This window comes from Culex quinquefasciatus, chromosome 1 (genome assembly GCF_015732765.1).
Source record: "Culex quinquefasciatus strain JHB chromosome 1, VPISU_Cqui_1.0_pri_paternal, whole genome shotgun sequence".
Lineage (NCBI taxonomy): Eukaryota > Metazoa > Arthropoda > Insecta > Diptera > Culicidae > Culex > Culex quinquefasciatus.
Window position 1 is genome coordinate 10,431,360 of NC_051861.1, and position 23,766 is coordinate 10,455,125.

Below are 23,766 nucleotides of genomic sequence, written 5' to 3' on the forward strand. Positions count from 1 at the left end.
TTTGCGGTGCAGTCACGTGCCAAAGTCGTGGTGGCGACGATGGTGGTGGAAGAGCTTTTCTCTTCCCGGAGGGAATTGCGTGAGCTGAGAACAGCGACCGCACTTTGTGTCCTTGCTTGGTTTTGACTTTTGCCAGTGAAACAGCTCAGAAGTTAAGGGAGCAACAAAATATGTGGGACAATGAGGTATAACAAAAACTAGGTTACGTGTGCTCCGGGTGAAACCTTGGCGGTTCGGAGTTTGAAATGGCTTCAATCTTCCGTTCTTTGTCGCAAAAGGGAAGCAAACCTCGTTAACCAGGATGACTTTGCTCACCGGAAAAAGGAGTCTTTGTATGGACCTTCCAGCTGGGAAAGAAAATATTTGAACAGAAAATTTCCATCCAAAGATCAAACCGGGTTCATTTTGGGCAAGGTCGACCAAACCATCTCACGGTCGGCAATCCAATTTTGATTGGAAATGCATTCCCAGAACTCGGAACTACTATCATGTCTGGACCCGCCGACACGGTAAAGAAATTGCCGATGGCCAATAAAGCGATGCCGAACTCCGTGCTGATGTCAATCAATCAACCAGAAAGGTTGCGCCTCTCGTTGAGATGGTTGTAAAATACGGAAAATCAATTACTGTGGCGGGTTCTTCATTCATGTTTGGATTGATTTTTGATGCATGTTTGTACACGTGACGTCCTTATATCCTAATTTTTTTTGTCGAAAACAGAAATTCGAAATTCGATGACGAAACTGAGTTACACTGCTCGGAATATTTCACCGGAGTTAATCCGGAACAGATCGGACCGGTGGCCACTTTCAAACCAGCTCCTAATCCCGTCATGCGACATGTCAAACTTTGTAATTTTTCAAGCCGATTTCGATGGAACATTTCGTACACGTTGATAAATCAAATTACGCTCGAAAAGAGCTCTGCTAATCTTTTCTAATCCCTTACTCGTCCACTTGCCGGAGCTATCTGGGCGCACACCCCGCTCCGATGATAATCAGATCCGACAAATCACCGTCGGAAATAAATCCTTTTAAGGGAGCGCACTCCCCGTCCGAAAATCCTCCGCAAATCGACCGGGCCCAACGCCGATTTAGATGAATCATGCAAGATCTTCTTCCGGCGGCCTTTCTCGGGGAAAATTATTTATATTTATTTTGCCGTAGATTATCCCTGGTATCAATTTCGGCCCACCGCCCTTGCCAACCGTGCCTGGTCGGTCATGCGTCGGCTCAGTTCACGCAAAAAAGCAACCCCTTTCTACCGCCCGTTCATAAATCCTTTGCCTCGATGGGTTATGCAAACATACCCAGACTCTTGTAGAAAAGTACAGATTTTCGAAAGAAAATACTGCGAACAAAGTGCTTTTTGTATCCCCCGCCGAGGATTCTTTTTTCCACACTTTTTGACTTGAACTGGGGTTAACCCTCAAATGTCTGAATTTTCTGGCTTATATTTATTTTGTATTTTAACAAAATCTAAATAATTTCTTAAAACAAAGACAAATATTTCTTATACGAATTTTATTTTGTTTGCACAGCACTTGAGGGTTAATCCATTCCTCATTCGTTTCCTCACACTCACATGGATTTGTACGCTGGGTTAACCAGCGGGATTCTTGTTATGTAGTGCCAAGAAAGAAAACCCTGCCTCCCTTCCAAGGAGGTGTCAAATTGATGTTTGCTTCCATGCTCCCCTTCTCCTGCCGTCGATACGCACCAAAAAATATTACTCCACACTCGGTATCGATCAGGAATTTCCCTTTTTCTTCGAAGTGGGCACGAACGGGATTTGCACACGCAGAAATTGGGCTCAATTGATTGTGTAATATTAATCCTGGGAATGTACACCCGGAAGTCGATCGATTTCGAAAAAAGAGGGAAAAAATTCCAAGACACTATAACCTCAAAACTCATCACCGACTAAATCCCCCGACGACGGCAGAAATTGTGGAAAGAGGATTGGTTAGCAGGGTCCGGAAATGAGCCCAATGTTGACACGAGACGGAAGGCTCGGCCGAAAGAGCAACAACTCCGGAAGGCTTTGGCTGGCTCGCCGCGCGATAGAAATCGTGACCTCACGCACTGTGCGTGACCGGTTAGGGGTGCTTGAAAAGTCACAAATCCTGAGAATTTTGAAAAACATTTTTTATGCAAAACAAAGATCTGCATCGTGGAGTGCAGACACAATAAAACAACTTTGCAGAAGAAACCATATTAAAGCACTGTATCCCGGCCGAGCTAACCGCTCGGAACGTTCCACCGGAGAACAACCCGGAACGGATTGATGCGGTGGCCATTTCCAAACCCGCCACAAACCACACCGTGCGACATGTCAAGCTTCACGATTTTCAACGCACATTCCAGCGACGGACATCCCTAGCACTTATGACACCGTTCAAGGCCGTGCCCGCCCGAAATGAACCCTTTTCCGGCTCCAATTCCCGGGTGGAAACTTTTCCGATGACGACGACAACGTCGGGGTAGATTTACAACCTTCACCATAATCTACAATCATCCTTTGCTTTCTGGTGCTTGAAACTTTCTTGGAGAGGGGAACGAACGAACGAAAAAAAAAATGTTACAGCGACAAAATAAACGAAGAAAAATTACCGGAAAATGACGCTTTTTCTCGCACAGTGTACGGATGTGAGCGTGGCCTACTGCGAACCACTCACCGCCGCCACCAACTTATGTTCACACTTTGTCGAGTTTTGGGCCGAGCTGCTGTGTTGGGGAAAATTTGATGAGGATTTTTTTTTGTGTTAAACCCTTTTCCTGAAGGAGTGCTCTCCTGAGGGTTAAGTTCGACACGGAGAGCTTGGAAAAATATTAGCTCAAAGTTTGAGTGGAATTTGGGAGGATTTCGAATGATGAAGAACAGCCTCCGCATCAATCATCGAAGGGTGTTTCAAAATTTAGAAAGATTGTTTGATTAAAGTTCAAGGAAATGACTCCATTGCTGGAAGTTTCTAGATTTTTCCACAGTAGCTCGATTTTCGCCCACAGATAGCGCTTCTCGATCTGACCCCTGAAAGTAGGCATTCGCGCAGCGTCAAACGCGGTCAGATGGCAGCACCTCCGCAAAGCTTTAACTTGGCGAAAATTTCCCTAAATTAATGGTGAAACATTAAACGGTTTTATGGTCTTCGATTGTGCACGGGTGTGCGGAAAGAGTGTGGCCACTTCGGAAGCTGCGGTAATCTGGCAACATTCTCGTTTCCGAAGCTCGAAGATTGGGCGTTGGAGAAACTTTCCAAGAACTTTTTTCTTCGACTTCGTTCCTCTGATGTTGCATCTCCATCCACTGCTTTTAATGGTCCTCAGCAGAGCATCGAAAAAAATGGCGAAAACTTTCCCAAGATTTTGCGGTACTTTCTGGTGTGAGACTTGTTCCGCATTGTGTTCTTTCTCTGTCTCTCTCTCGTTCTGCGCCTTCAAGACGCGGCGGACAAAGGAAAGTTTGGCCTGGTTTTCCGGGGTGTCTGACTGTCGAAAACGGAAGGTGGTTGTGGGTATAATTTCGTTTCGGCTACCCACTCTGCCACGGAATTCCGTACCGCCAGTCCGGTCCAGTTTGGTTTGGATCCCAGAGAGATTTCCCAGCTTTGAAGTTGGTTAGAATGGGATAACTTTCAAGGTCTCTTCCTCACGGTACGCTAATTCGACTTTTTAGCTGACCCCAGCTAATTAGCAAGTCTGCTTTCGAGTGATTTCTTTCGTTTACCGGAAGCATCGTGAAGAATGCGAAATTCTGAGCGATTTTGTCAAAGAAAGTTTACTAAGACTCAAGCAAGAAACAAAGCTACTTGGCCGGAACGTTTCACCGGTGATCAATCCGGAATCGGGTAATCTGGTGGCCATTTTTTAAAGTTCCACTGTAACAAGCATGATAATTTTGATATATTTGTAGAAGAAACCATTTCAAACAACTGTAACGCAAGCGAGATACAGCGTCGGAACGTTCTTCCGGTGAATAATCCGGAACGGATTGCACCGGTGGCCACATTTATTCATTCAACGGTTTCCTTCGTGCGACATGTCAAACTTTAAGGTTTTTCGAGTAGAATATAAAAATTATATTTAATCCCAAAAACTGTGAGTGCTCACCGTCCTCATCAATGCTTCTTTTTTGCGAGACGCGCAAGTGTACCCACTTTTTACATTTTGTTCCTCCACCAAAGTGCCATGAAAAATTCATTCTCATTGCCACCGTCGTCTTTTCGGTCGTCGTCACACCCATCAGGAAGCAGCACAGTCCCTGCCCGAGCGCCATTGCAAAATAAAAATAAATTTTCATAAAGCGCAAATAAGCGCGTTACGGTGAGGGAGAGCGAGCACGTCAAGTTTTCGCACGAGCCAAAATTTGTCATAAAAACAAATACGGTGCCATTATGGATTCTCTTTGTAATATTTTTTTTCTCCTTCTTCCTTTCCAGGTACAACTCAAAGCTCGCCCTGCTAGCGCTGCCAAGTGTGATCTTCGAGCCCCGATTCCGCGGCTCGGTACGCAACCTGGTCTACTCGGACCAGCCCGGGGTGTCCCCGCGGAGGCAGGAGATGCGCCAGCCCCGGGACATTAAGGTGAGTGAGCTACTTAGTTTGAAAGCAGTCAAAAAAACATGCACTTTTGTCGAAGAGAGCACTTGAAAATATTAAAATCAAGCCGAGATACAGCCGCCGGAACATTTTCCGGTGAACGATCCGGAACGGATTGCACCAGTGGCCACTTTTCGGCATGTTTCAAATTTGACCGTGCGACATGTCAATCGCCTTGATTTTTTGTTGAGAATTACAATAAATTGAATAGCAGTCGAATTCTGATTTTCTAGTACCATGAACCTAAATTCCATTTTCAGCATGGTGAAACCTTCCTTTACCACCAACATCCAATAATCAATCCCCAGCGCAGCAGGTTTCCCACTGTAGAAGTGCCGAAGGCCAATTTTTCTCAATTACGTTGACCACCAGCGCACACAACGGAAGCCTGCCGGAAACGCGATTTGCTCAATAGACCAACCGTTCGGCGAGCAAAAAAATAAAACTCCAGCCCAAAGATTTATTTCTGACAGCATCATCTCTCATAATTGGCGGTCTATCGATACGCCATTCGACCAGACCTCCGACATCGGGGCTGGGAACATCATTCCCGGTGCAAGCAGCTGGCCAACCAAGAGCAACTACTATTCTCCTGGTCTGGAAATGCCGATGCAATCCATCAAACATCTCTGGCGGGTTGCAGCATCGGGCCAGATGGGAACCCGGCTGGCACAGTAAAAATGATTGTCATAATATTGTACTCAAAATATCATGAAGTTTGACATGTCGCACGACTATCCTTGGTTAAAGTCGTAAACTGGCCACCGGTCCAACCCGTTCCGGGTTGTTTCCCGGTACACCGTTCCGAACCCGTAACTCTGTCAGATCGACGAATTTCTTCGCGCTTTCTTCGAGAATGTTGTCTGGATTTCCGTAATCTTTCGATTGAAAACAAAAGTTTTTGCTCAGTGCAGCTTTCACTGCGCCATCGAGAAATAGAGAGCACAAGGGGGTGTGCGTGGCAATGGCACCCAAATGATGATTCAGAGAGTTTTTTTTTTGTTCGCTTTCTCCACTGTACCATTGAGCCATCACGTCTGACTTTTTTTTCGCAAAAGTTTGCACTAGTCTCGGTGGGAGATGAGCGAGGAAAAAATCCTCCTAGCCCAATGACCTACGGGGGTACCATCCGGATTGAGTCTATTCTGCCCGGGAGGTGGAGCCCACAGAACAAACAATCATAAAAGCGCGCTCCCAACGCTGCCACTGACAGAAGCAATATTCTCTCGTCGACTTGAAATTTGCAATTAAAAGTGAGCTCACTCTACTTTCCGCCGCAATGGTTCGCTATTATGACCGCTGGTTTGCGATTTTTATTTCTTCTGGCTATTCGATAAGTTCTATGGAATCCTCCAGCTTTGTAATCAATCACTTCAAAGAACCATGAAATTGAATGGATTTTGGTTGAACCTTATCGAATTAATGAGTTGTTGGTCTGGCCGAAACGTGCATGCAACATAATTGTCACAACCTCAAAACCACAAGCCCAGCTGGTCGCAACAAACGAAATTCTCCAGCGATTGTTCCCATCGAACTCTTTTGAGGTCGTAAAATTGTGCCATAACAATATTGAAACATTTTATTACTTTGCCCCTGCCAAGTATTTGAGCTAGCCAATCATACTAATAGGAAATCCACTGAGGCTGCAAAAGACCCATTCTTGGCCACATATTTGAAGGGTTGGACCAGTGGGTGCACGCGACGTGGCGGCGCGGATCCTGGGAAAACCATGAACCGAGGCACACTCCCCAACTCCGGTGCGAATATTTTATTATGGCGTCATAAAGCAAATATAAAAATTGAAATCGCATGTTTTCCGCGCCCGCGCCAATATTGCGAGTCACATCCGACTCGGTAGCCCTGCTGATGCCGTTGGTAAATTTTTGAAACCTGCCCGTTTTTCTCATGTTAAAGAGCATTGAAAGCTGAACAACTTTGCCGAAGAAAGTGATACGAAATTCACCAGGCGAAGCGAGTAACGTTGTTCGGAACATTGCAACGGAGAACAATCCGGAACGGATTGGACCGGTGGCCATTTTTCAGTCATGGACGAATGATATCATGCGACGTGTCAAATTTCGTGATTTTTTGCGTAGAATCCAATGAGGCATTTTTTGGTTTCGAAAAAGTTCGTACCGACAGGGTCCGTACACCAACCGGGTTCACCACAACTCAACAGTGAGAATTAATATTTTTCCTGGTCCCGAAAAGGTCAGATGGTGTGAGTACGACGATCGATGGGGATTATTGCGGGATATTTTTGCCAATTTTTTCCACCCGTTTGCACTGGTGAGGGTGCAGCAACAAAAAATATGTTACAGGTCAGTATTGGGGGCAGTCAGGCGCGTTGCACTTTGGATGCGGATGCGATTTTATTGATTTATGGATTCAGGTGTGCACGAAAACATCAACATCATCTGGCTCGGTTACAGTGCAATTTTCGTTCCGTTTGAAGTCATATTTGTTGATCTGGGAGGCTGTTTACAAATGGTTTCATTCGAAATATAAAATTAAATTCTCTAGAGAGTTGTTCAGTACTTCTGGTTTAAATTCAAGTCCAGACGGCGTAACGCACAATATTTGAAGCCATTTCGCGTAAAAAATGCGACTTGCTCGGTGACAGGCAGTGTGATTTATTGGCTATAAATTTCCACCGGTTACAAAGCACCGGACGTCTCCTTGCAAAGGGCTTCGCAGAAAAAAAACGACCTTGAAACCTTTGTTTCCTACCTCACCAAGATTTGCCACACTTTTGGAGCTTTCGTAGAAGGGGGCAAATTTATCACTGCTTTCACCTTCACCAAACCGTTCTCTTGTTCTCTCTTTGTCATCATATCCATCTTGTCGAGCTGCCATTGTCTCTGGGCAAAAGGCGACCTCTTCTTTCTTTATGCCTCCCACCACCTCTAAGTTTGGCAAAGCTAGATTGAGCTATGAAAATATGAGTGTCGGAGGGGGCATGGGCGTAGCGTAAATCGAACTCTGCGCGGAAAAATACGAAGTTTGACATGTCGCATGATGGAGTTTGGTGCAACTGCAGAAATGGCCACCGGTGGAATCCGTTACAGATTATCACCGGTAAAGCGTTCCGGAAGGTTATCTCCGAAGGCTTCGCAAATTTTGACATGGTTTCTTCTGCAAAATTGTACTACTTTTCAAAAGTTTGCTGATGAAATGGCAAAATAAGAGAAACGTTTTTTTTCCTTTTGGCGACGCCCATGGCTGACACGGCGTCCCGCCATGAATACAGATTTGGGTTCGTGCAGCCAAAATTGATAAGGATTTAAAGACGGTTCGTTGCGCTGTGAAGGTGAAAACTTTGCTTCAACTGCGCTCGCAACAAAATGTCAACCTTTCCAAGAAGATTTTCCTCCAGCTATAGTCTGGCTCACCTTTGACCCCTCCACCACCGGAAGTATACTCTCGACGGGGAGCACTTCATATTGTTGGTCTGATTTTATTGTCAGAGCATCTGTTTGTGGAAGCTCAAAGCTAACACACAGACAAAAGAAGGGCGAATCTGGCTGACACATAAAAATGTGAAGCGAAACACCTTTAGACAAAGATCATCAGTTTTTGGGATGCTGCGGGGGACAGGTGGATCTGTCCGTTCCTCAACACATACATACACATTTGAGAAGCAAATAAATAAACATAACAGGGGGAAGGACGGATCCCAAAAAAGGACAGTAAATAGGTCGACTGTTACCTGACGGCTATGGTGACAACTACGAGCAGAGGCACCAGCGCAATCTAATGCTATAAAAAGCACCTTTCCACTTGGGTAGACGACAACGACGACGCTCGGGCCGTCGTTGATAAAAAGGTAAACAACTTCTGGCTGCACTCTGCTCGGGAGACGTTGACGCCCCCGCCTCTTTTCTTGGCGAAAAAAGTCCGCACTGATAAGAAGTACCCCGGCCATTTCTCCACTATTCATACCGGATCGCGTCGTCATCCGTCAAGTGGATGGCACAAACCAGGGAAGTTTATTAGAGTCCTTGAGGCTATTTAGCGTGGGCCACTTTAAGCTGAGATGGGCAATCGAGCGCAAAATTCATGCTTTTAACAATGCTGGAAAGTCCTTTAAAAGCTGACCAAATTTGCCCAAGAAAGCAATTTAAAACAATGACACCATGCCAAGTTACAGCCTTCGGAACGTTTCACCGGTGCTCAACCCGGAACGGATTGGACCGGTGGCCACTTTTCAACTCGCACCAAAACCCATCATGCGACATGTCAAACCTCCTATTTTTGCAACCAGACCACGATAAAAAGCTCCTTTCGTCCCGATTCGATTACCCTCACCTGGAAACTATTCACGAAACAGAGATAAATTCGCGGCACTCGAAATTGATCCCCGGGTGAGAATTTTGCGCATTTATTGGCAGGCGCCACCGCCGCCAGGCAATGGGAACGAAATTTCAATAAATTTTAGTTTCGTCGGATGAAGCTATTTTCCACGAAAGAACCCAACGAGCGAGAGAGAGAAAAAAAAACTCTTCTCTCTAGCGGGAAATTTGAAAGGACCCTTCACGAAGTTTTCCTTCTTTTTTTTTCTCGAGCGTGTTTAGTGCTGCTTGGGAAAAGTTGTTCGGTGGGAATAAAGAAATAAAACAGTCGAGTCCAGGGTGGGCGGCTTGCGGAAGGGAAAAGGTTCGATATCATCTTATTGCTTTTATTTTCGGGTCAGATTTTTTGTTGTTCCGTTTACATCCAATATCCGAACCGACTTTCTTTCCCGGATGGTCCTTTTAGTTGGCTCTTGCTCGATGGGTTCGATTCGAGTGCAGTGGGTTTCGAGTTTGGAGGTCAAGATGTTGCTTCATTGTTGCTGGAAAATGCTGGCGTGCTATTGGCAGCAACGCGATGAAAAGTTTGTTTTTTTTTTTCAATATTTTCAGTAGAAAGATTACACAAATCTAAACAATATTGCAGAAGAAAGCAGTCAAAAATAATTCAACCCGCCTGAGATACGACCGTCGGAACATTTCACCGGTGAAAAACCCGGAATGGATGGACCGGTGGCCATTTTGCAAATTCCATTTCACCCTATCATGCGACATGTCTATCGTTGTGTTTTTCCGAGTAGATTTCAGTGAAAAATATAATTTATGGTATACTGTAATTCAACAATTTAAAAAATACTTGTTTCTCTTCCAGTGTGGAGACTCACCATGTGATTTGACGGCCATTCCACGGGAAAAGGTGACACGGGTAAGTGGATCACTCCTTCGCCACAGGGCCCCCCATAATGAGCAACCGAACATGTATACATTCCGACTCTCTGTCTCTCCTGTCTCCTGTGCCGTTCGTCTTCTGTGTAAGCCAGATCTAATTACTGATTCCTGAGAGCTATTTCATGCTCAGCTCGTCTTGTAATGACCCCCTTCAGTTCTGTCACTCTCTCTCACATCCAGAATGAAAAAAAAGTAGACCAACAAACGCGACACTTGACCTTTCTCTGTCTGGCCAACCCAAAATCGATCGATTACAATCGATTCTTCACTTTTTTTTTTTCTTGGTAAGATGTATATATTATTGAGAGGCCAGAGTCAGAGAAGGACAACGATTCCAACTACTATATGCCCGTCCAAGTTTTTGTTCACTTCTTCGTGCTTGCAAGTTTGCCGTAGCTAGAATCGCTGTAGTGCTTACTAATTTATATGCCACCGAGTACACTCGACCGTCGTCAGTTGTTAGTTAATTTTCCTCACGAACGCTCCTCGTGCTGCCATGACGCGATTGTATGTGGTCTCTTGCTTGGTCTGTAATTAAGCCAAAGAAAGCGATGATTAATTGATTCACTTGGTCGCTGAATAATAGAAAAGGGGGAGCAAAACATCAATTCCATCACACACCCCAGCAAAGAGCAAATAATCAAACTTCCTTCAATTTATTAAGTTACCACATTGTAGGACCACATAGCCCTCTGTGTCATATTTCCCGACCAACCCCTAAATCCCAATCTTCCCCATTAGCACTGGAAATGAGCCCCTCGAAACGCGATTACCTGACCTAGGATTTCGTTCTCGGAAGTGATAGGATCCCCAACTCGATCTATCTTCCATTCATCGCTTTGCTGGATTTGCTTTGTTCCACACAACTACAACTCCAAACGGTGTGAATGATGGGCAAAGTTAGGAATCAATTTCATCACTCACCACCACCTCCACCTCGCACACAAACACGCCGAAATAGGGTCAACGCTTGGCTAATGTATGATTTTCGGGAGATTTAGCGAGTGTGCTCCGACTGCCGAGGGGTACTTCGATGGAAAGAGCACGCAAAACTGCGCAAGTTTGCTGAAGGAAGCAATTCGAAATGTCGCAACCCGGCCGAGTTATGGCGTCGGAACACTTCACCGTAGAACAATCCGGAACGGATTGGACCGGTGGCCATTTTTCGACCTGCACTGAACATTGTCGTGCGACATGTCAAACTGCGTGTTTTTTCAAGCGTAATCTGAGGAAGATTTCAGTTTTTCATTTCACTTTATTAAATGCGACAAAATTTGCATTTTCAAGCTCTAAGCCCATGTTTGCAAAAAACAAACACTCTTGAAGTGCCCCTCGACTCCGTCCCACATTGGCAAACGAAGGACCTGCTAAAATAAAGCACTACCTTCGCACCCGATAAGGGTTCTTCTTCTTCGGAACAATACGAAGAAATGCTGTTACACAAACCAGCCAGCCAGCCCAGATCGATAACCAATAAATCTTTTTCTTACATCTTCGCTCACGCTTGCACCATATCCCCAACATTGTAGTTGTTCTGGGCCCAGCAACGATAAAAATTCCCCCCGCTCTTTCAGTCAGCCGGAATGTGGGAGTACGTGGAGGGAAATGAAGATGATACCCAAAACCGATAAAACCGGAACCCCTCCCTCTTCCTTGGCCTAGTACTTGGATCCGACCAAGGCGGTCTCCGAGAGCGACTCCATTCATCATCATATCAAAACAAATGACGGTGATGAAAGGGCTTTGCATTCTGAAGTTTTTCTACTCCCAGCTCTTCTCGGAGCGGTTCAAGAAGGGATGGGTAAGTTTGCGTTTCTCGATGAGATCCTTTCAATCGAGGAGAACAAAGTAATCCAATGATAGTGTTATGGGCCTTCCCTCTGTTTTTTTCCCGGGGTCTTTGTTCACTTGGTGTGCAACGATAGTGCAGTGTTGCCATCGCTTTGTGAACTCTTCGTAGAATTTGATTCCGCGTTTCAGAATCACTTTACTGACGAATACTCCGATTCCAATCGGATTTTTGCCTCTATTCAAAACCAATGGGTAAATGAAATTTTCACAAGCTTTTAGTCCCAAAAGCTGATTTCAAAGGGAATAGCTTCACCGACGCAGCATCAAAGCCGTGGGCTGCTAAAATTAGAAAATCGATTCCAGATCTAAAGCCGATCAAAAAATTGACACTGTGACTAATTTTGAAAAAAAATCTTAGAAATTAAATTATAATTGCAGATTTCAAATTTATTTCAGGTATGATTCAAACAAAAAACATTGAAAAAACAACCCATTTTATTCACAGTGCACCATGAAAATTTTGGAAAACGCCCTAATATGTGTGGGTGTGAGTGGCTGGCACGAGAGCACGTGTATGCGGTCGTCCTCGTCGGCGGTTCATTGGGTGGCTAATTAGGTTGAAATGTGAGCGTCGCTGCACACTGATTAGTCCCCAATTTATGAGCGAGAGAGGCACCGCCATGATTGGCACAAATGGAACTTTTGGAGCTATTAGAGCCGTGTTTGGGTGCCTAAATTTGAGCTTAAGTGGGCTGGAAATGGTTAAAGTGGCGATAGGACTGATTGAAAGTATGATTTTGCCATGCTTGTAAAATGTTGAATTAGGCCTTATAAAGCCAAGCAACATTGCCGAAGAGAGCATGTGGAAATTCTGCAACGACATGAAGTTACAGCTTCCGGAACATTTCACCGGAGAGCAATCCGGAACGGATTGGACCGGATGGCCATTTTCCAACATGCACCAAACCCAGCCAATCGACATATCAAACGTCGTGTTTTCACGCGAATATTTCAATTATAATAATCATTTTCCAGCCCGAATCACCTACCAATACATGAAGCCACAAAAACGAGCGCCATTACCACAGCAACACGAGAAGTTGAGCACAATTGATTTTCCATTCACCGACGTCGTCGGCGCGTTGATAATCACGAAGTAATTCAATACGCTTTGCATTTGGCTGGCTTTGATGTGCCAACTGGCGGCTGATACGAGACCGTGGTTCGCTCTATTTGCTCAATCAAAATGGCATTATCGGTGGCGGCAGCAACGGCGGGCTTAGAGGATAGGTCAACAAACCATCGTACCACCATAGGGATAGAACCGCTTCTGAAAATATGGAGAACTGCACCTTTCTAAACTAAAATCAAAAAGGAAAGTATTGAAACTAAGCATCCGTATTCTTAACAGTAAGAGCTAGCGATACTGAGCAACTTTGACGAAGAAACCACTTTAAAATTCCCAACCCAAAACGAGTTACAGCTTCGGAACGTTTCATCGGGGAACGATCCGGAACAGATTGGACCGGTGGCCACTTTTCAACATTGACGGAACCCCTTCATGCGACATGTCAAACGACGTGTATTTGCGAGTAGATTTCGTTTCTCGTGCTCTGCTTCCATTTCGATCAAATCAGCAATCGTCAACCAGTTCGCCACACGGTCCAGAATTCACGTCGACTGCACGCGGTTGGTCACGGATGGAGCCCACAAATCACAAAAATAAATCCATTCATAGCTCAAGCGTGCAGTCTCGTGTGCGGTGGGACTGGTTCCCATCGATGATTAGCCTCGTGGGCGATTTAACTGCAATGTTGTGGGACCATTATGATGATTTGTTTGAGTTTGAACATCCCTAAGCTAATTGCGCCACAAACAAGTTAAGAGAAATTATTTCCCAATAAGGCAACGATAATTCTCGTTAGCTTCTGCAAGTTTGACGTATGTTTACCGCCGCAATAAATAAACAAGTCAAAGTTTGTTTGCAAAGGGGGGGGGGACACAACTTTTGAAAAATAGAAAATGGAAATCAACCTGAAGAGAGAGAAAAGGAGAGCTATCATTCAAAAGCACACTTACACTTACACTAATTCGTACTAAAACTGATGAAGCGATAAAAATTGAAGGGGGGAAAACTCCAAACAACGTCAAATGGCGAGGATGATGATGATGGTGGTGACGATGAAAGTGTAAACATATTATGCTGAGAGGGTAAACAACATTCAGGAGGGGGGAAGCAGAAAAAAAATATCGTGAAAGCCACCGACCAGGAGCGCTCGTAAAATTTGTTTTTATGGCGTTAATTCGATAGTGTGAAGTTTTCCTTTCGACTCATTAGTTTTATCTGTTTGAACAGATTTGATAACAGTTGATTGTTAATATGTGTTGGATATTTGATTGAAATTTAATTTCAACTGTAATTTTTTAAACTTTATATTACTGTTAAAGAATTTCATAATCAAAATTTTCTAAAACAACTCAGCACTCCTTTCCTGACAAAAGCTCCCCTCTCATTGTAACACGATTCCACTTATCGTTCCGGTACCACCTTGGTTGGTCCAAGAATCAAGGGTTCATTCTTTTCCCAAAAAAAGAGAAAAAAAAAAACTCGAAAAACCTGCCAGAACCAACTTGGGAAATCTCGAGAGTTATTTCGGGAATCTCTGGGAAAGCCCTTCGCACGTCCACCCCACTCCTTCCCACTAGGAACCACTTCAAACGAAACTTTTGCTCGTATGTGAAACGATGTTGGCGTAGGCCCGTAATGGCAGGCTCTGCTCCAGCTTCCGCAGGTGAATATTCAAATGGGTGGCCCCAACTCCCGGTAGAGGAGCAACTTTTAGGCAACTGTAAAGCTCGGATGAGTGTCTCCTTTTTTTAGGGGGTTCTTTTCACAGGTGAAAACACTGGGACCCCTTGGCATGGGCAAGTCAATAATCGAAAAAGGTGGGGAATTTCGAGATATGTTTACTTTCAACTAAATTATTCAGAAAGAGCTAATCGAAACAAGCAACTTTGCCGAAGAAAGCGTGTCGAAGTTCGGTAACCACGCCGAGTTACGGCGTTCGGAACATTACACCGGAGTGCAATCCGGAACGGGTTGGACCGATGGCCACTTTTTGATTCGGACCGATTGGTGTCGTGCGACATGTTGAACGACGTGGTTTTGCGAGTTGAATTCAACGGAGGGGTTATCTCCGGTGTTTTGATTCAAAAAGTTGAGCGAAAAAATAAACAAAGAGCTCCATTAGATATTTCATCATTTATGAAACAAGGCTCAAAGGTCACAACCCGATACACCTACGAGAGCAAAAACATTCCATGTCGAACAGGCAAATGAAGAAAATTCCTTGCCACACCAACACCTATCCCCAAACATTGCCCTGGCCTTTTGAGGTGGGCGAGAGCATAATTTGTTGTGTGGTTTATCTTTTCGATGGGCTCTTCCTCTGCCTCTCGCTCGATCGTTAGAATTCCGGCTAGGGCTACACACACACAAAAAAAAACACGAAAAATAACAGATAGCTGGTTCCGTTCCAGCTCTATTCACACGAAACACGGGGAAGATTCGACAGGCCATTTTCAGAGCAACATGGTGGGAAAAACGGAACAAATTTTCCACCTGGGAGAGGGGGAGGGGCGCGGTTCGGGTGCGGGACAGCCGTAATTGAAATTTGAAATATGAACCGTCGGTTGCAGTCTCAGGTGACGGTCTGTCGGTTCTTCGCCACAGGTTGTGTGTGTGGCTGAATGGAGAAGGTCGTTTGTTTCTTGCTGGCTTCCGGTGTTTTCGTTCTTTTTGTTTTTTGGTGACCTGTAGCAGGAGGTAATGGTTGTTTCGGCCTTGCTCACGGATAAAGGTTTTCGGGGTTGGAATTTTGATGAAAATTGAACGATGATGGCGAAAATATGCATGCACTACGGTGCACCACCGTGCACAAATTCCTCTGGGTTGGATTAGTGGCTTAAATTTTACGAATCGCAGCTTGAATAAATTTTCTGGAAAGAGCTCGCAAAGCTGAGCAACATTGCTGAAGAAAGAATAGTAAAATTCGGTAACCACGCGGAGTTACAGCGTTCGGAACATTTTACCGGTCAACAATCCGGAACGGATCGGACCAGGTGGCCACCTTTCTACATCTGACAAAACCCGTCATGCGACATGTCAAACGACGCGTATCTGCGAGCAGAACTCGATGAAAATATTAGATTCACATACCGATCCTGCGGCGCCTAACAAAACTCAAGAATGTACTTTCTGCTAGCATCACGAACTCTAACCCCAGCTCGGCACAACCTTCGGTAATTGAATTTCGTCTTAATTAATTGCCGTAAAATCACATTAATTTCCCCCCTAGTACAACTGACCTGCTGCATTATTCACCCAAGCACAAACGATTTAAAACTTGGCGAACTGGTGCTGCTGCTGGTATGGAGACTCTGCTCGTATGTCATTCATCCAGAGACAACTGGGAGCAAGGGCTGGGTTGGACGGGGTCTCTCCTTCATACCGCAGTGTCCGTGTGTGTATGTGGGTTGAATAATTTGTTTATCCCACGCTGGGGATTAATGAACGGTGAGGGCGGCACCAGGAGCCGAGCTACATAAATGAGCTTATGTGTGGAGTGTGCGGTGGGGCGCTGTGTACATTAGTTGTTCTACCCCAATGGTCTCGTTGCTTTTACCACCACCACTCGGGTTGTGATGCACAAAAAGCAAAACACAAGGGGCAATGCAACATGAAACGCATATCTCGGACGGTGCAGTGGTTGAAGGATTGGATTTGAAAAATTAAACATCGGATTCTGGCAATTTAAATTCAGTAAATGTCCAGTTGGAAAACTTTATCTGAAAGTACTTTTAATTACAAACAAATTTGCCGAAGAAAGCGATTTGAAAGCCCATCCCTGCACAGAGTTACAGCGCTCGGAACATTTCACCGGAGAAAAATCCGGAACGGATTGGACCGGTGGTCACTTTGTCATCCCCACCGAACACCGTCATGCGACATGTCAAACGACGTGTTTTTGCAAGCGAATCACGAAAGTGTCAATTGTTTTTCGTTCCGAAGCAAACTCAAAAATTTACTCCAATTTTCCTAGATTTCTTCACCGTCAGCCCTTTGCCAACGCGATGACACAATCCTTCTGGCGACGACGACCCTCTCTCCGAGCACGACGGAGAAAACAGATTATAATTTGCACGACGACCACCTCTCGTATGCAACACCGCGGTTCCACTGTTGCAGGTGGATGTCAGCGCTGTTGCCCTACCCCGCACAGGCTAATCTCGTTAATCGGCGACTTTTGGCCCGAGAAATTAGCGTGTACGCCAGTCAAAGTGTGGTCGTCTCCGGAGCTGAAACCTGGGCCAAGAGTTACACGGAAACTAGCCGAACGGACGGCTATTGTAGGTTGGCTTTTGATGAAAATTTGATTAGGATTAAATATTTAGGGGTTTTGGGTGGTTTACTTTGAGAGGGTTAAAATTAAATTTTCCCTTCACTGGAAAGAAAAGCTCATAAATATTGTAATTTATCAACTGGGAATTCAATTTTACCTTTCCCGGCAAAAAGTTGGAACGGAAAATTTGAAGAAAATCTTTCAGCTCTGCAAACATTCGTCATTTTTTCCCAACAAAATGCTAATAAAAAGGAGTAACACGCGCGGAATTCTGGCCCTTTTCCGGCCAAAAAGTGCGATGGTATCTGCGCGCTCTAGCCAGGGCCGGCCTATTTCCGTCCCGAGAAGTCGAGTTTTATTTACTCGTCATGAAGTTATACGACGCGTGTGGGCGATTCATGGGGCCACGTTTTGGTCATAGAAGTAGCAAGGAGCACAAAAAAAAAGCTCAACAACAAGTTAGATAGATGTAATAAAAATGTTAACGCCATATGCTGCCGACATGGAGCCCGGCACACGATTACGGGTGGTGGTGAGTTCATTCACAAGTGTGTGAGATTTTTCGGTGGAGATTTGATTTATTTGGAAATGATTTTTACTTCAAAACGTTTCTAGTTTTGTGATTACAATGCCTTGAAGCGGGATTTAACCAAAACTTGACAATAAACTTTTTGAAAAAATGGACAAAAACTAAGAATTTTGTTTCTGAGTTTGCTTTATTTGTTCATATAATGGTGAACAAAGTTATGATTTTATGAATAAACATTTATGAATTCAACTAAAAAAAATCCGGGTTAATCATAATTCACGGTTTTACAAACAAGATTATAAAATCATGCATTCCATTATTACTTTTGTGCACAATTGATTAATTCGGTGAAAATCTTAATATTTTGAATTTGAAACAAAGTTCATTTTTCGTGATCAGAAAAAAATCATGAAAAAAATTCACAAATTCATGAATTTAAATTCACGATTTTATGAATGTTGTTCAATAAAATCGCGAAAACCTGAATACGGTTATTCCGGGATTTCCCGAAAAAAAATATTTCTCGTTTCCCGGGAAATTTATAAATTTCCCGGGAATTCCCGAAATTCAAGCGGAAGTATACATTTTCTTAAATTTATAAAACTGTTTTTTTTTTTTTGAAAATGCTCTGAAAAAATTGAACAAACTCAACATGATTTTGTTCAATTTAATGTATTGTTTGGTTTATATATAATTAAACAGATTATCAGAAATTATGTTATCAGAATAATTTCTGATAATATTTATTTTTGAAGCAACTGGGAATTGATCTTGCTTTATAAGTATTAAATTATTACAATTAGGTAAGCTTAACAGATTTATGTTAATTTATCAAAACAATATTAACTCCTTACATCCAAATTAAAATTTAGATTTTTTTTAGTTTGTGTTTACCATGATCAAATGAGATGAAAATCGAATTTGTGCAAAAAGAATTAATTCAATTGGTTGAATACCTAGTACTGAAGAAATTACAATTTGAAGTAAAAGAATTATGGAGCACTGGTGCAACTACAGGTGTTAGAGGGTAAAATGTGAAAAAATTGAAGACTTTTTGGGGAATGATGTTAATTTATCGTATAAATTAAATCATATTGCATATTAATACAAAAAAAATTATTGAAAAATTACTTTCTATTGTTTGTTCTTCAAAATTGCAAAAATATCTTCAAAGCTTGCTTCAAATATTTGAAAACATTGGGTTGTTTGGAGTAAAACCAACACTAAAAAGCTTTACCATTTGTTCAAGAGCTGAAACCAGTATTTGTCAGGAAAAATATAATTTCTGCATGTTTTGTTTTTTTTTTCTCAATTCAATAAACTGGTCACAGTGGCAAGTTTAAAATTTCTCACCAAAAAATACCAAAATACATTTTCTTGTAGTTGAATCCCAAGCAGACGGAAATAACTTGGGAATAACGTTTTTTGATATTTGAAAATACTAGTCCAATAACATGTTATGTTATTTATAACAGGATTTGTTATTCGTAGTTATGAAATTGTTGTTTTTGGATTGTTATTGTAATAACAGACTGATATAATTTTTAGTTAACAAATCTTTGTTATTATTTTTTGTTATTTTTACAACTAATCCAATCATCCCAATAACAGATGGAGGTATTCGTCCATAACAAAAAACGTTATTCTATAGTTGTTTTGGCTTTCAACCAATATTAGACCAATAACAAACTTTGTTATGATAACATAAACTGTCATTGAACTCTTATGCAAAAATGGATTTTGCAAGATTTATCCATAACACTTTCTGTTATTTTAACAGTATTTGTTATTGAAATGGCATGAATTTAGTTAATATCGTCTGTTCGGGATGATTTTTTACATGCAGTCAAGCTGTTAATTGATCTTCACACTTTTTTAAACCATTGATGTTGATGTACTATACAATTCTGTTGCATAATATTAAGAAACCAAGATCATAACAATATTTAATAAATTTAAAATTTCCCGGGAATTCCCGGGATTTCTCGGGAAATTGACTGAAAATTTCCCGTTTCCCGGGAAATTTGTAACCCCGGGAAATTGGACGCTCTACAAAGATTCATGAGTCAAAATTTATTATTTCCGTAATAGCAGCTCAAGTTCATTTTGTGACTGACTTGGCCGTACTTTTCTGTGAACTATTCCTGATGAGTGACGAAAATCAATAAAAAAAAACTGAACTGAAACCCTCTTGCACTGAATTTATAACGACAAATATAGTGCCACCGTCTTGAGGGATACACCAACGAAGGACGACAAGCTCCGACATTTTTGGCTTGTTTGATGTACTGAACACACTCTTCTTTTGCACTGCGAGTTCCCTGACATCGCCATGGGACAGCTGCTGGCTTCAAAAATTGCCATTCAGGATGTGTGTGTGAGAAAAATAGTAAGTAAGTAAATCTTTCCCAGTTCCTGAGGGGAACACCCTTAAAGAGTATCGGGGCCGGCATTTACAAAGCGGATTCAGTGGCAGTTTTATTCTCAACTTAATGTTAACATGTTAAGGTTAATGTTAACATTCCATAGGTCGCCTCCCTAAGGTGTCGTGATAAGGTCCAGTTTGTGACGATACACTACCTTCCCTTTACTAAGCAATCGATTCCAGAAGGGAAAAGATCACCAGTTGTGTTGGTCCGAGCCGGGATTTGAACCCCGATCTACCGCTTACGAGGCGGAAGCGTTAAAAAAAGAGAAAAATGCTTTTTCTATACTCCTTTTTCTTCTAGTTTCAACCACTAGCAATGTTGTTGCCTAGATGCGCTCAATTTGATTCACTTTTCCCGGTTATCTTTCTTTTTTTTACCCAGGGTGGGAAAAAGACCTTATCTTGGGACTAGGGTAATTTGAAAATTAATACTTGTACAAGTTTTTTTAAGCGAAATTTTCGTAAAATTAAAAAGAAAATAAAATGTAGAAAAAAAAACTCTCTAAATTGCAACCTTTACCCGATTGCAAAAATTCCAGAGTAAGCGACTAAACTACATAAATAGAAAAAGACACACACTACTATCGTCCCGGAATGTTACCGGCAAGTGTGGGAAAAAGGCAACCGTTTTCCACTTTATTTTTACCACACAGCATCGGTCACAGATCCTTCCCATTTTTATCACAAAGTCAAGCAAAAAAAAAACAGCAAACCAGAGTTGACAGTGTTTCTAGTTTTATAACCAGGAGGGGAAAGGGAAGAGAGAAAAATATCTCTCACTTACTGATAAAGCTGGTGCGGTCCAGTTATCTGTGGCCAGCGCAGATAGACAACTCAATTCTCTGGGAGGGCTGCTCTTCGCTTTTCGGGCCCGGGAGCGATGCAGCAGTTGGAAAGTTACGTTAATTTATGGCTTTCGGTATTTATCTCGCCTTTTTGTTGGGGGGGATGGCAAGGGGGCATGCTGGGAACACTGGCAGCACCAGAAATCCTAAAAAGGAGGAGTTTTTCGGGAAGGTTTGTGAGCCACAAATCGATTATCGATATACAGATTAGGTTACCATAATCTGGGCTAATCTTGTTTTGGGGGGGAATTGTTGGCATGTCAACGAAGCAAGTTGGCATTTTTTTTATTCCAGTAACTAATGTGAATGGAAAAAAATAATGACAGGAACTAGAAGAACCCACATTTCTGTAAAATCGTTATGAATTCTTACTGACTTTTTATTAAACTTTTTTACAATTTATTGTTAAATTCCATAAACCGGTTTTTAAATGAAATTTGCAACCAAAAGTAATAATTTTTCAAAAAGCTTTTAATTTTTTAAATGGGTGATATAAGCTTAAATCAACTTTAAATGCATTCCCCTGCGTTTAAAACCATTTTCAGCGTGAAAAAAATGTTTTTGTCAAATTTTGCTTTTTTGAAAATAAATGATTGCCAGGCAACAAGAGTGTCACCGTAAAACGGGGTGGCTTTGATAGGTTTGCGATTTTTCCGCAAAATGAAGAGTAGAATTAAAATACGTACGGAATTGTTAAGAATCAAACTGACCGTGGTAGACAAGTATTCAAAGTACTTTTCATTAAATTCTGAAATGTTTAAAATGTTAGTACTATAGTTAAGAAAATGCGGATGAAAGTAATTATTGAGCAATTTCCAGCTCAAATCAGGAATTTTTCTGGTACTTTTGTACCCAACTCTCTCCGATTTCAATGAAACTTTGTAGACATGTTATCCTAGGCCTATATAAGCCATTTTTGTGTATATGGAGCTAATAGTACTCGAAATAAAATTTGATAAGGGCGTAAGTGTTTTAAATATTCTTGTATTTCGTAATTTAAATATTTCTGTATCTCGAAGCCGTTGCATCGTATCAAAAAGTGGTCGAAAACAAACTTATAGGAAATTGGACGGGCTTTCTGAAAAAAAAATACACTGCATAAGCATAAGCATAGGTGCCCACCCGCAGTTGCTACTCCGTTATTGACCAGGACCTCCAGAAGTTACATCCACGAGCCGTGGAAGATGAGTGGGTGCTATCTTTCCTCGCTTCGCAACTTCTCAAAGGCCCCTATCATGCTGATCAATACCGGCGCCGGCCACGACCAGTGGTAGGGTCACGGGGAAGTGGATGGGAATGTTAGTCCGATACTTGAGTGATAGTTTCTGAAAAAAAAATACACTGAAACAAAAATACACGCCAATTCTATGATTTTTTTCAGTTTTTAAGTTTAAAAGTTAAATTCGATGGTGATGTCACGATTTTTTTTCGCTCAAATTTTTTGAAAAGTGGTCCAAACGTAAAAAATTTTCAGAATCGATAGGGGGAATCGATTCTTCAGACAATTTTACATAAAAGTCTCCATATTGACCATTGTCCTAAGTCCAATCCTTGGGAAGTTACAGCGGTTTTAAAAATAAAAATGTTGAAAAAAAAAGGTTTTTTGGTGTTTTTTTTTTGCAATTTCTATATGACAGCATGGTTTTTCTGTCTCGTAAATATTTTTACCGATAAGCTCGTCCAATTTCCCATAAGTTTGTCTTTTTAGTTTAGTTTTAACAAATTTCAGGCAAAATTCCGACTTTAAAAAAAATTACCTGAAATTAATATGTATTTTGATAAAAAGCTTATAAACTTATTTAACTAAATATAAACATTGATTTTTTTAAACTATAAGCACAAATAAAGTTTGATCATCTTAAATATGATTTTAACAAGAAAAACTATGACTATCAAAGTCACCCCGGAATTTCAACTAAGAATTTTTAAACACTATTGAAAAAAAACTTTTTTTTCCAAAATAGTGCATGGACTTTGTGTAACCTACACAGAAAAAAAAAGTTGAATTTTGGAATGTTGAAAATTTGGTAGGTTGAATATTACCTCTTTTTTTGGGTAATATTCCATAAAAAATGTGTAAAAATGTGAACCTGATGAATATTCATCAAAAACTGATGAAAATTCATAATTTTTTGGGGTAAAATTCATCATTTTTTTAGCCACAAAATTTGTCACCATTTCCTGATGAATATTACCATCATTTTTTTCTGTGTACCCCAGTACATGTTTTAAAAATAATAATCTTGAGAAAAACCGTACCTGTTGGAAAATATTCCAAAAACAAATTGAAATCCTATCAAAGTCACCCCGGTTTACAATGCATGCATTTTAAAACACCTTTTTCATTGAAATGTGAAGACTATGACTTCTTACCTTAACTTGTATATTTTGTTTATTTTTTTTATCGATTTGGTGTCTTCGGCAAAGTTGTAAGGCCTACTATAAAAAAAAATGCTAGAGTAAAAAATTATTATTTTAAAATTCGAAAAAAAACTGTAGCCTCAACTGTCAGAATTTTCAATTATATATAAAATTCGAATGCACTCAAACCCCGATAGTTTGACACCAACTGTTGTCAAACGAACAGTTCGTCACTTTTTAGTTTGACACCCCTTTTACACTGAGTTCACACACACACAACCAAACGTTTGTTTTGATAGTGGGCGTGAGCGCTGTGTAAACAGTGACGGTTCGTCACTTTTTAGTTTGACTTTGACCAACCAACGGGGTACAAACTGAAGAACCCTTGATTTTTTTGACGATATCTCAGCAACTAATGGTTCGATTATCAATGTTAAAATATGAAACATTGGTGAAATTTTCCGATCTTTTCGAAAAAAATATTTTGAAAAATTTTAAATCAAGACTAACATTTCAAAAGGGCGTAATATTCAATGTTTGGCCCTTTAAAAATGTTGGTCTTGATTTAAAAA

General features: G+C 41.7%; 1 protein-coding gene across 11 annotated transcripts in view; it reads left to right on the plus strand.

Moving 5' to 3' along the window:
* LOC6046532 (neurexin-1) overlaps positions 1-23,766 on the plus strand; it is a 163,409-nt gene that overhangs the window by 21,855 nt on the left and 117,788 nt on the right. For all 11 annotated transcript variants that reach the window (XM_038248373.1, XM_038248372.1, XM_038248377.1 and 8 more), the window contains exons 4-5: positions 4,439-4,583; positions 9,762-9,815. In XM_038248373.1, the coding sequence (XP_038104301.1) occupies positions 4,439-4,583; positions 9,762-9,815 (199 nt within the window). The remainder of the gene's footprint in view (positions 1-4,438; positions 4,584-9,761; positions 9,816-23,766) is intronic.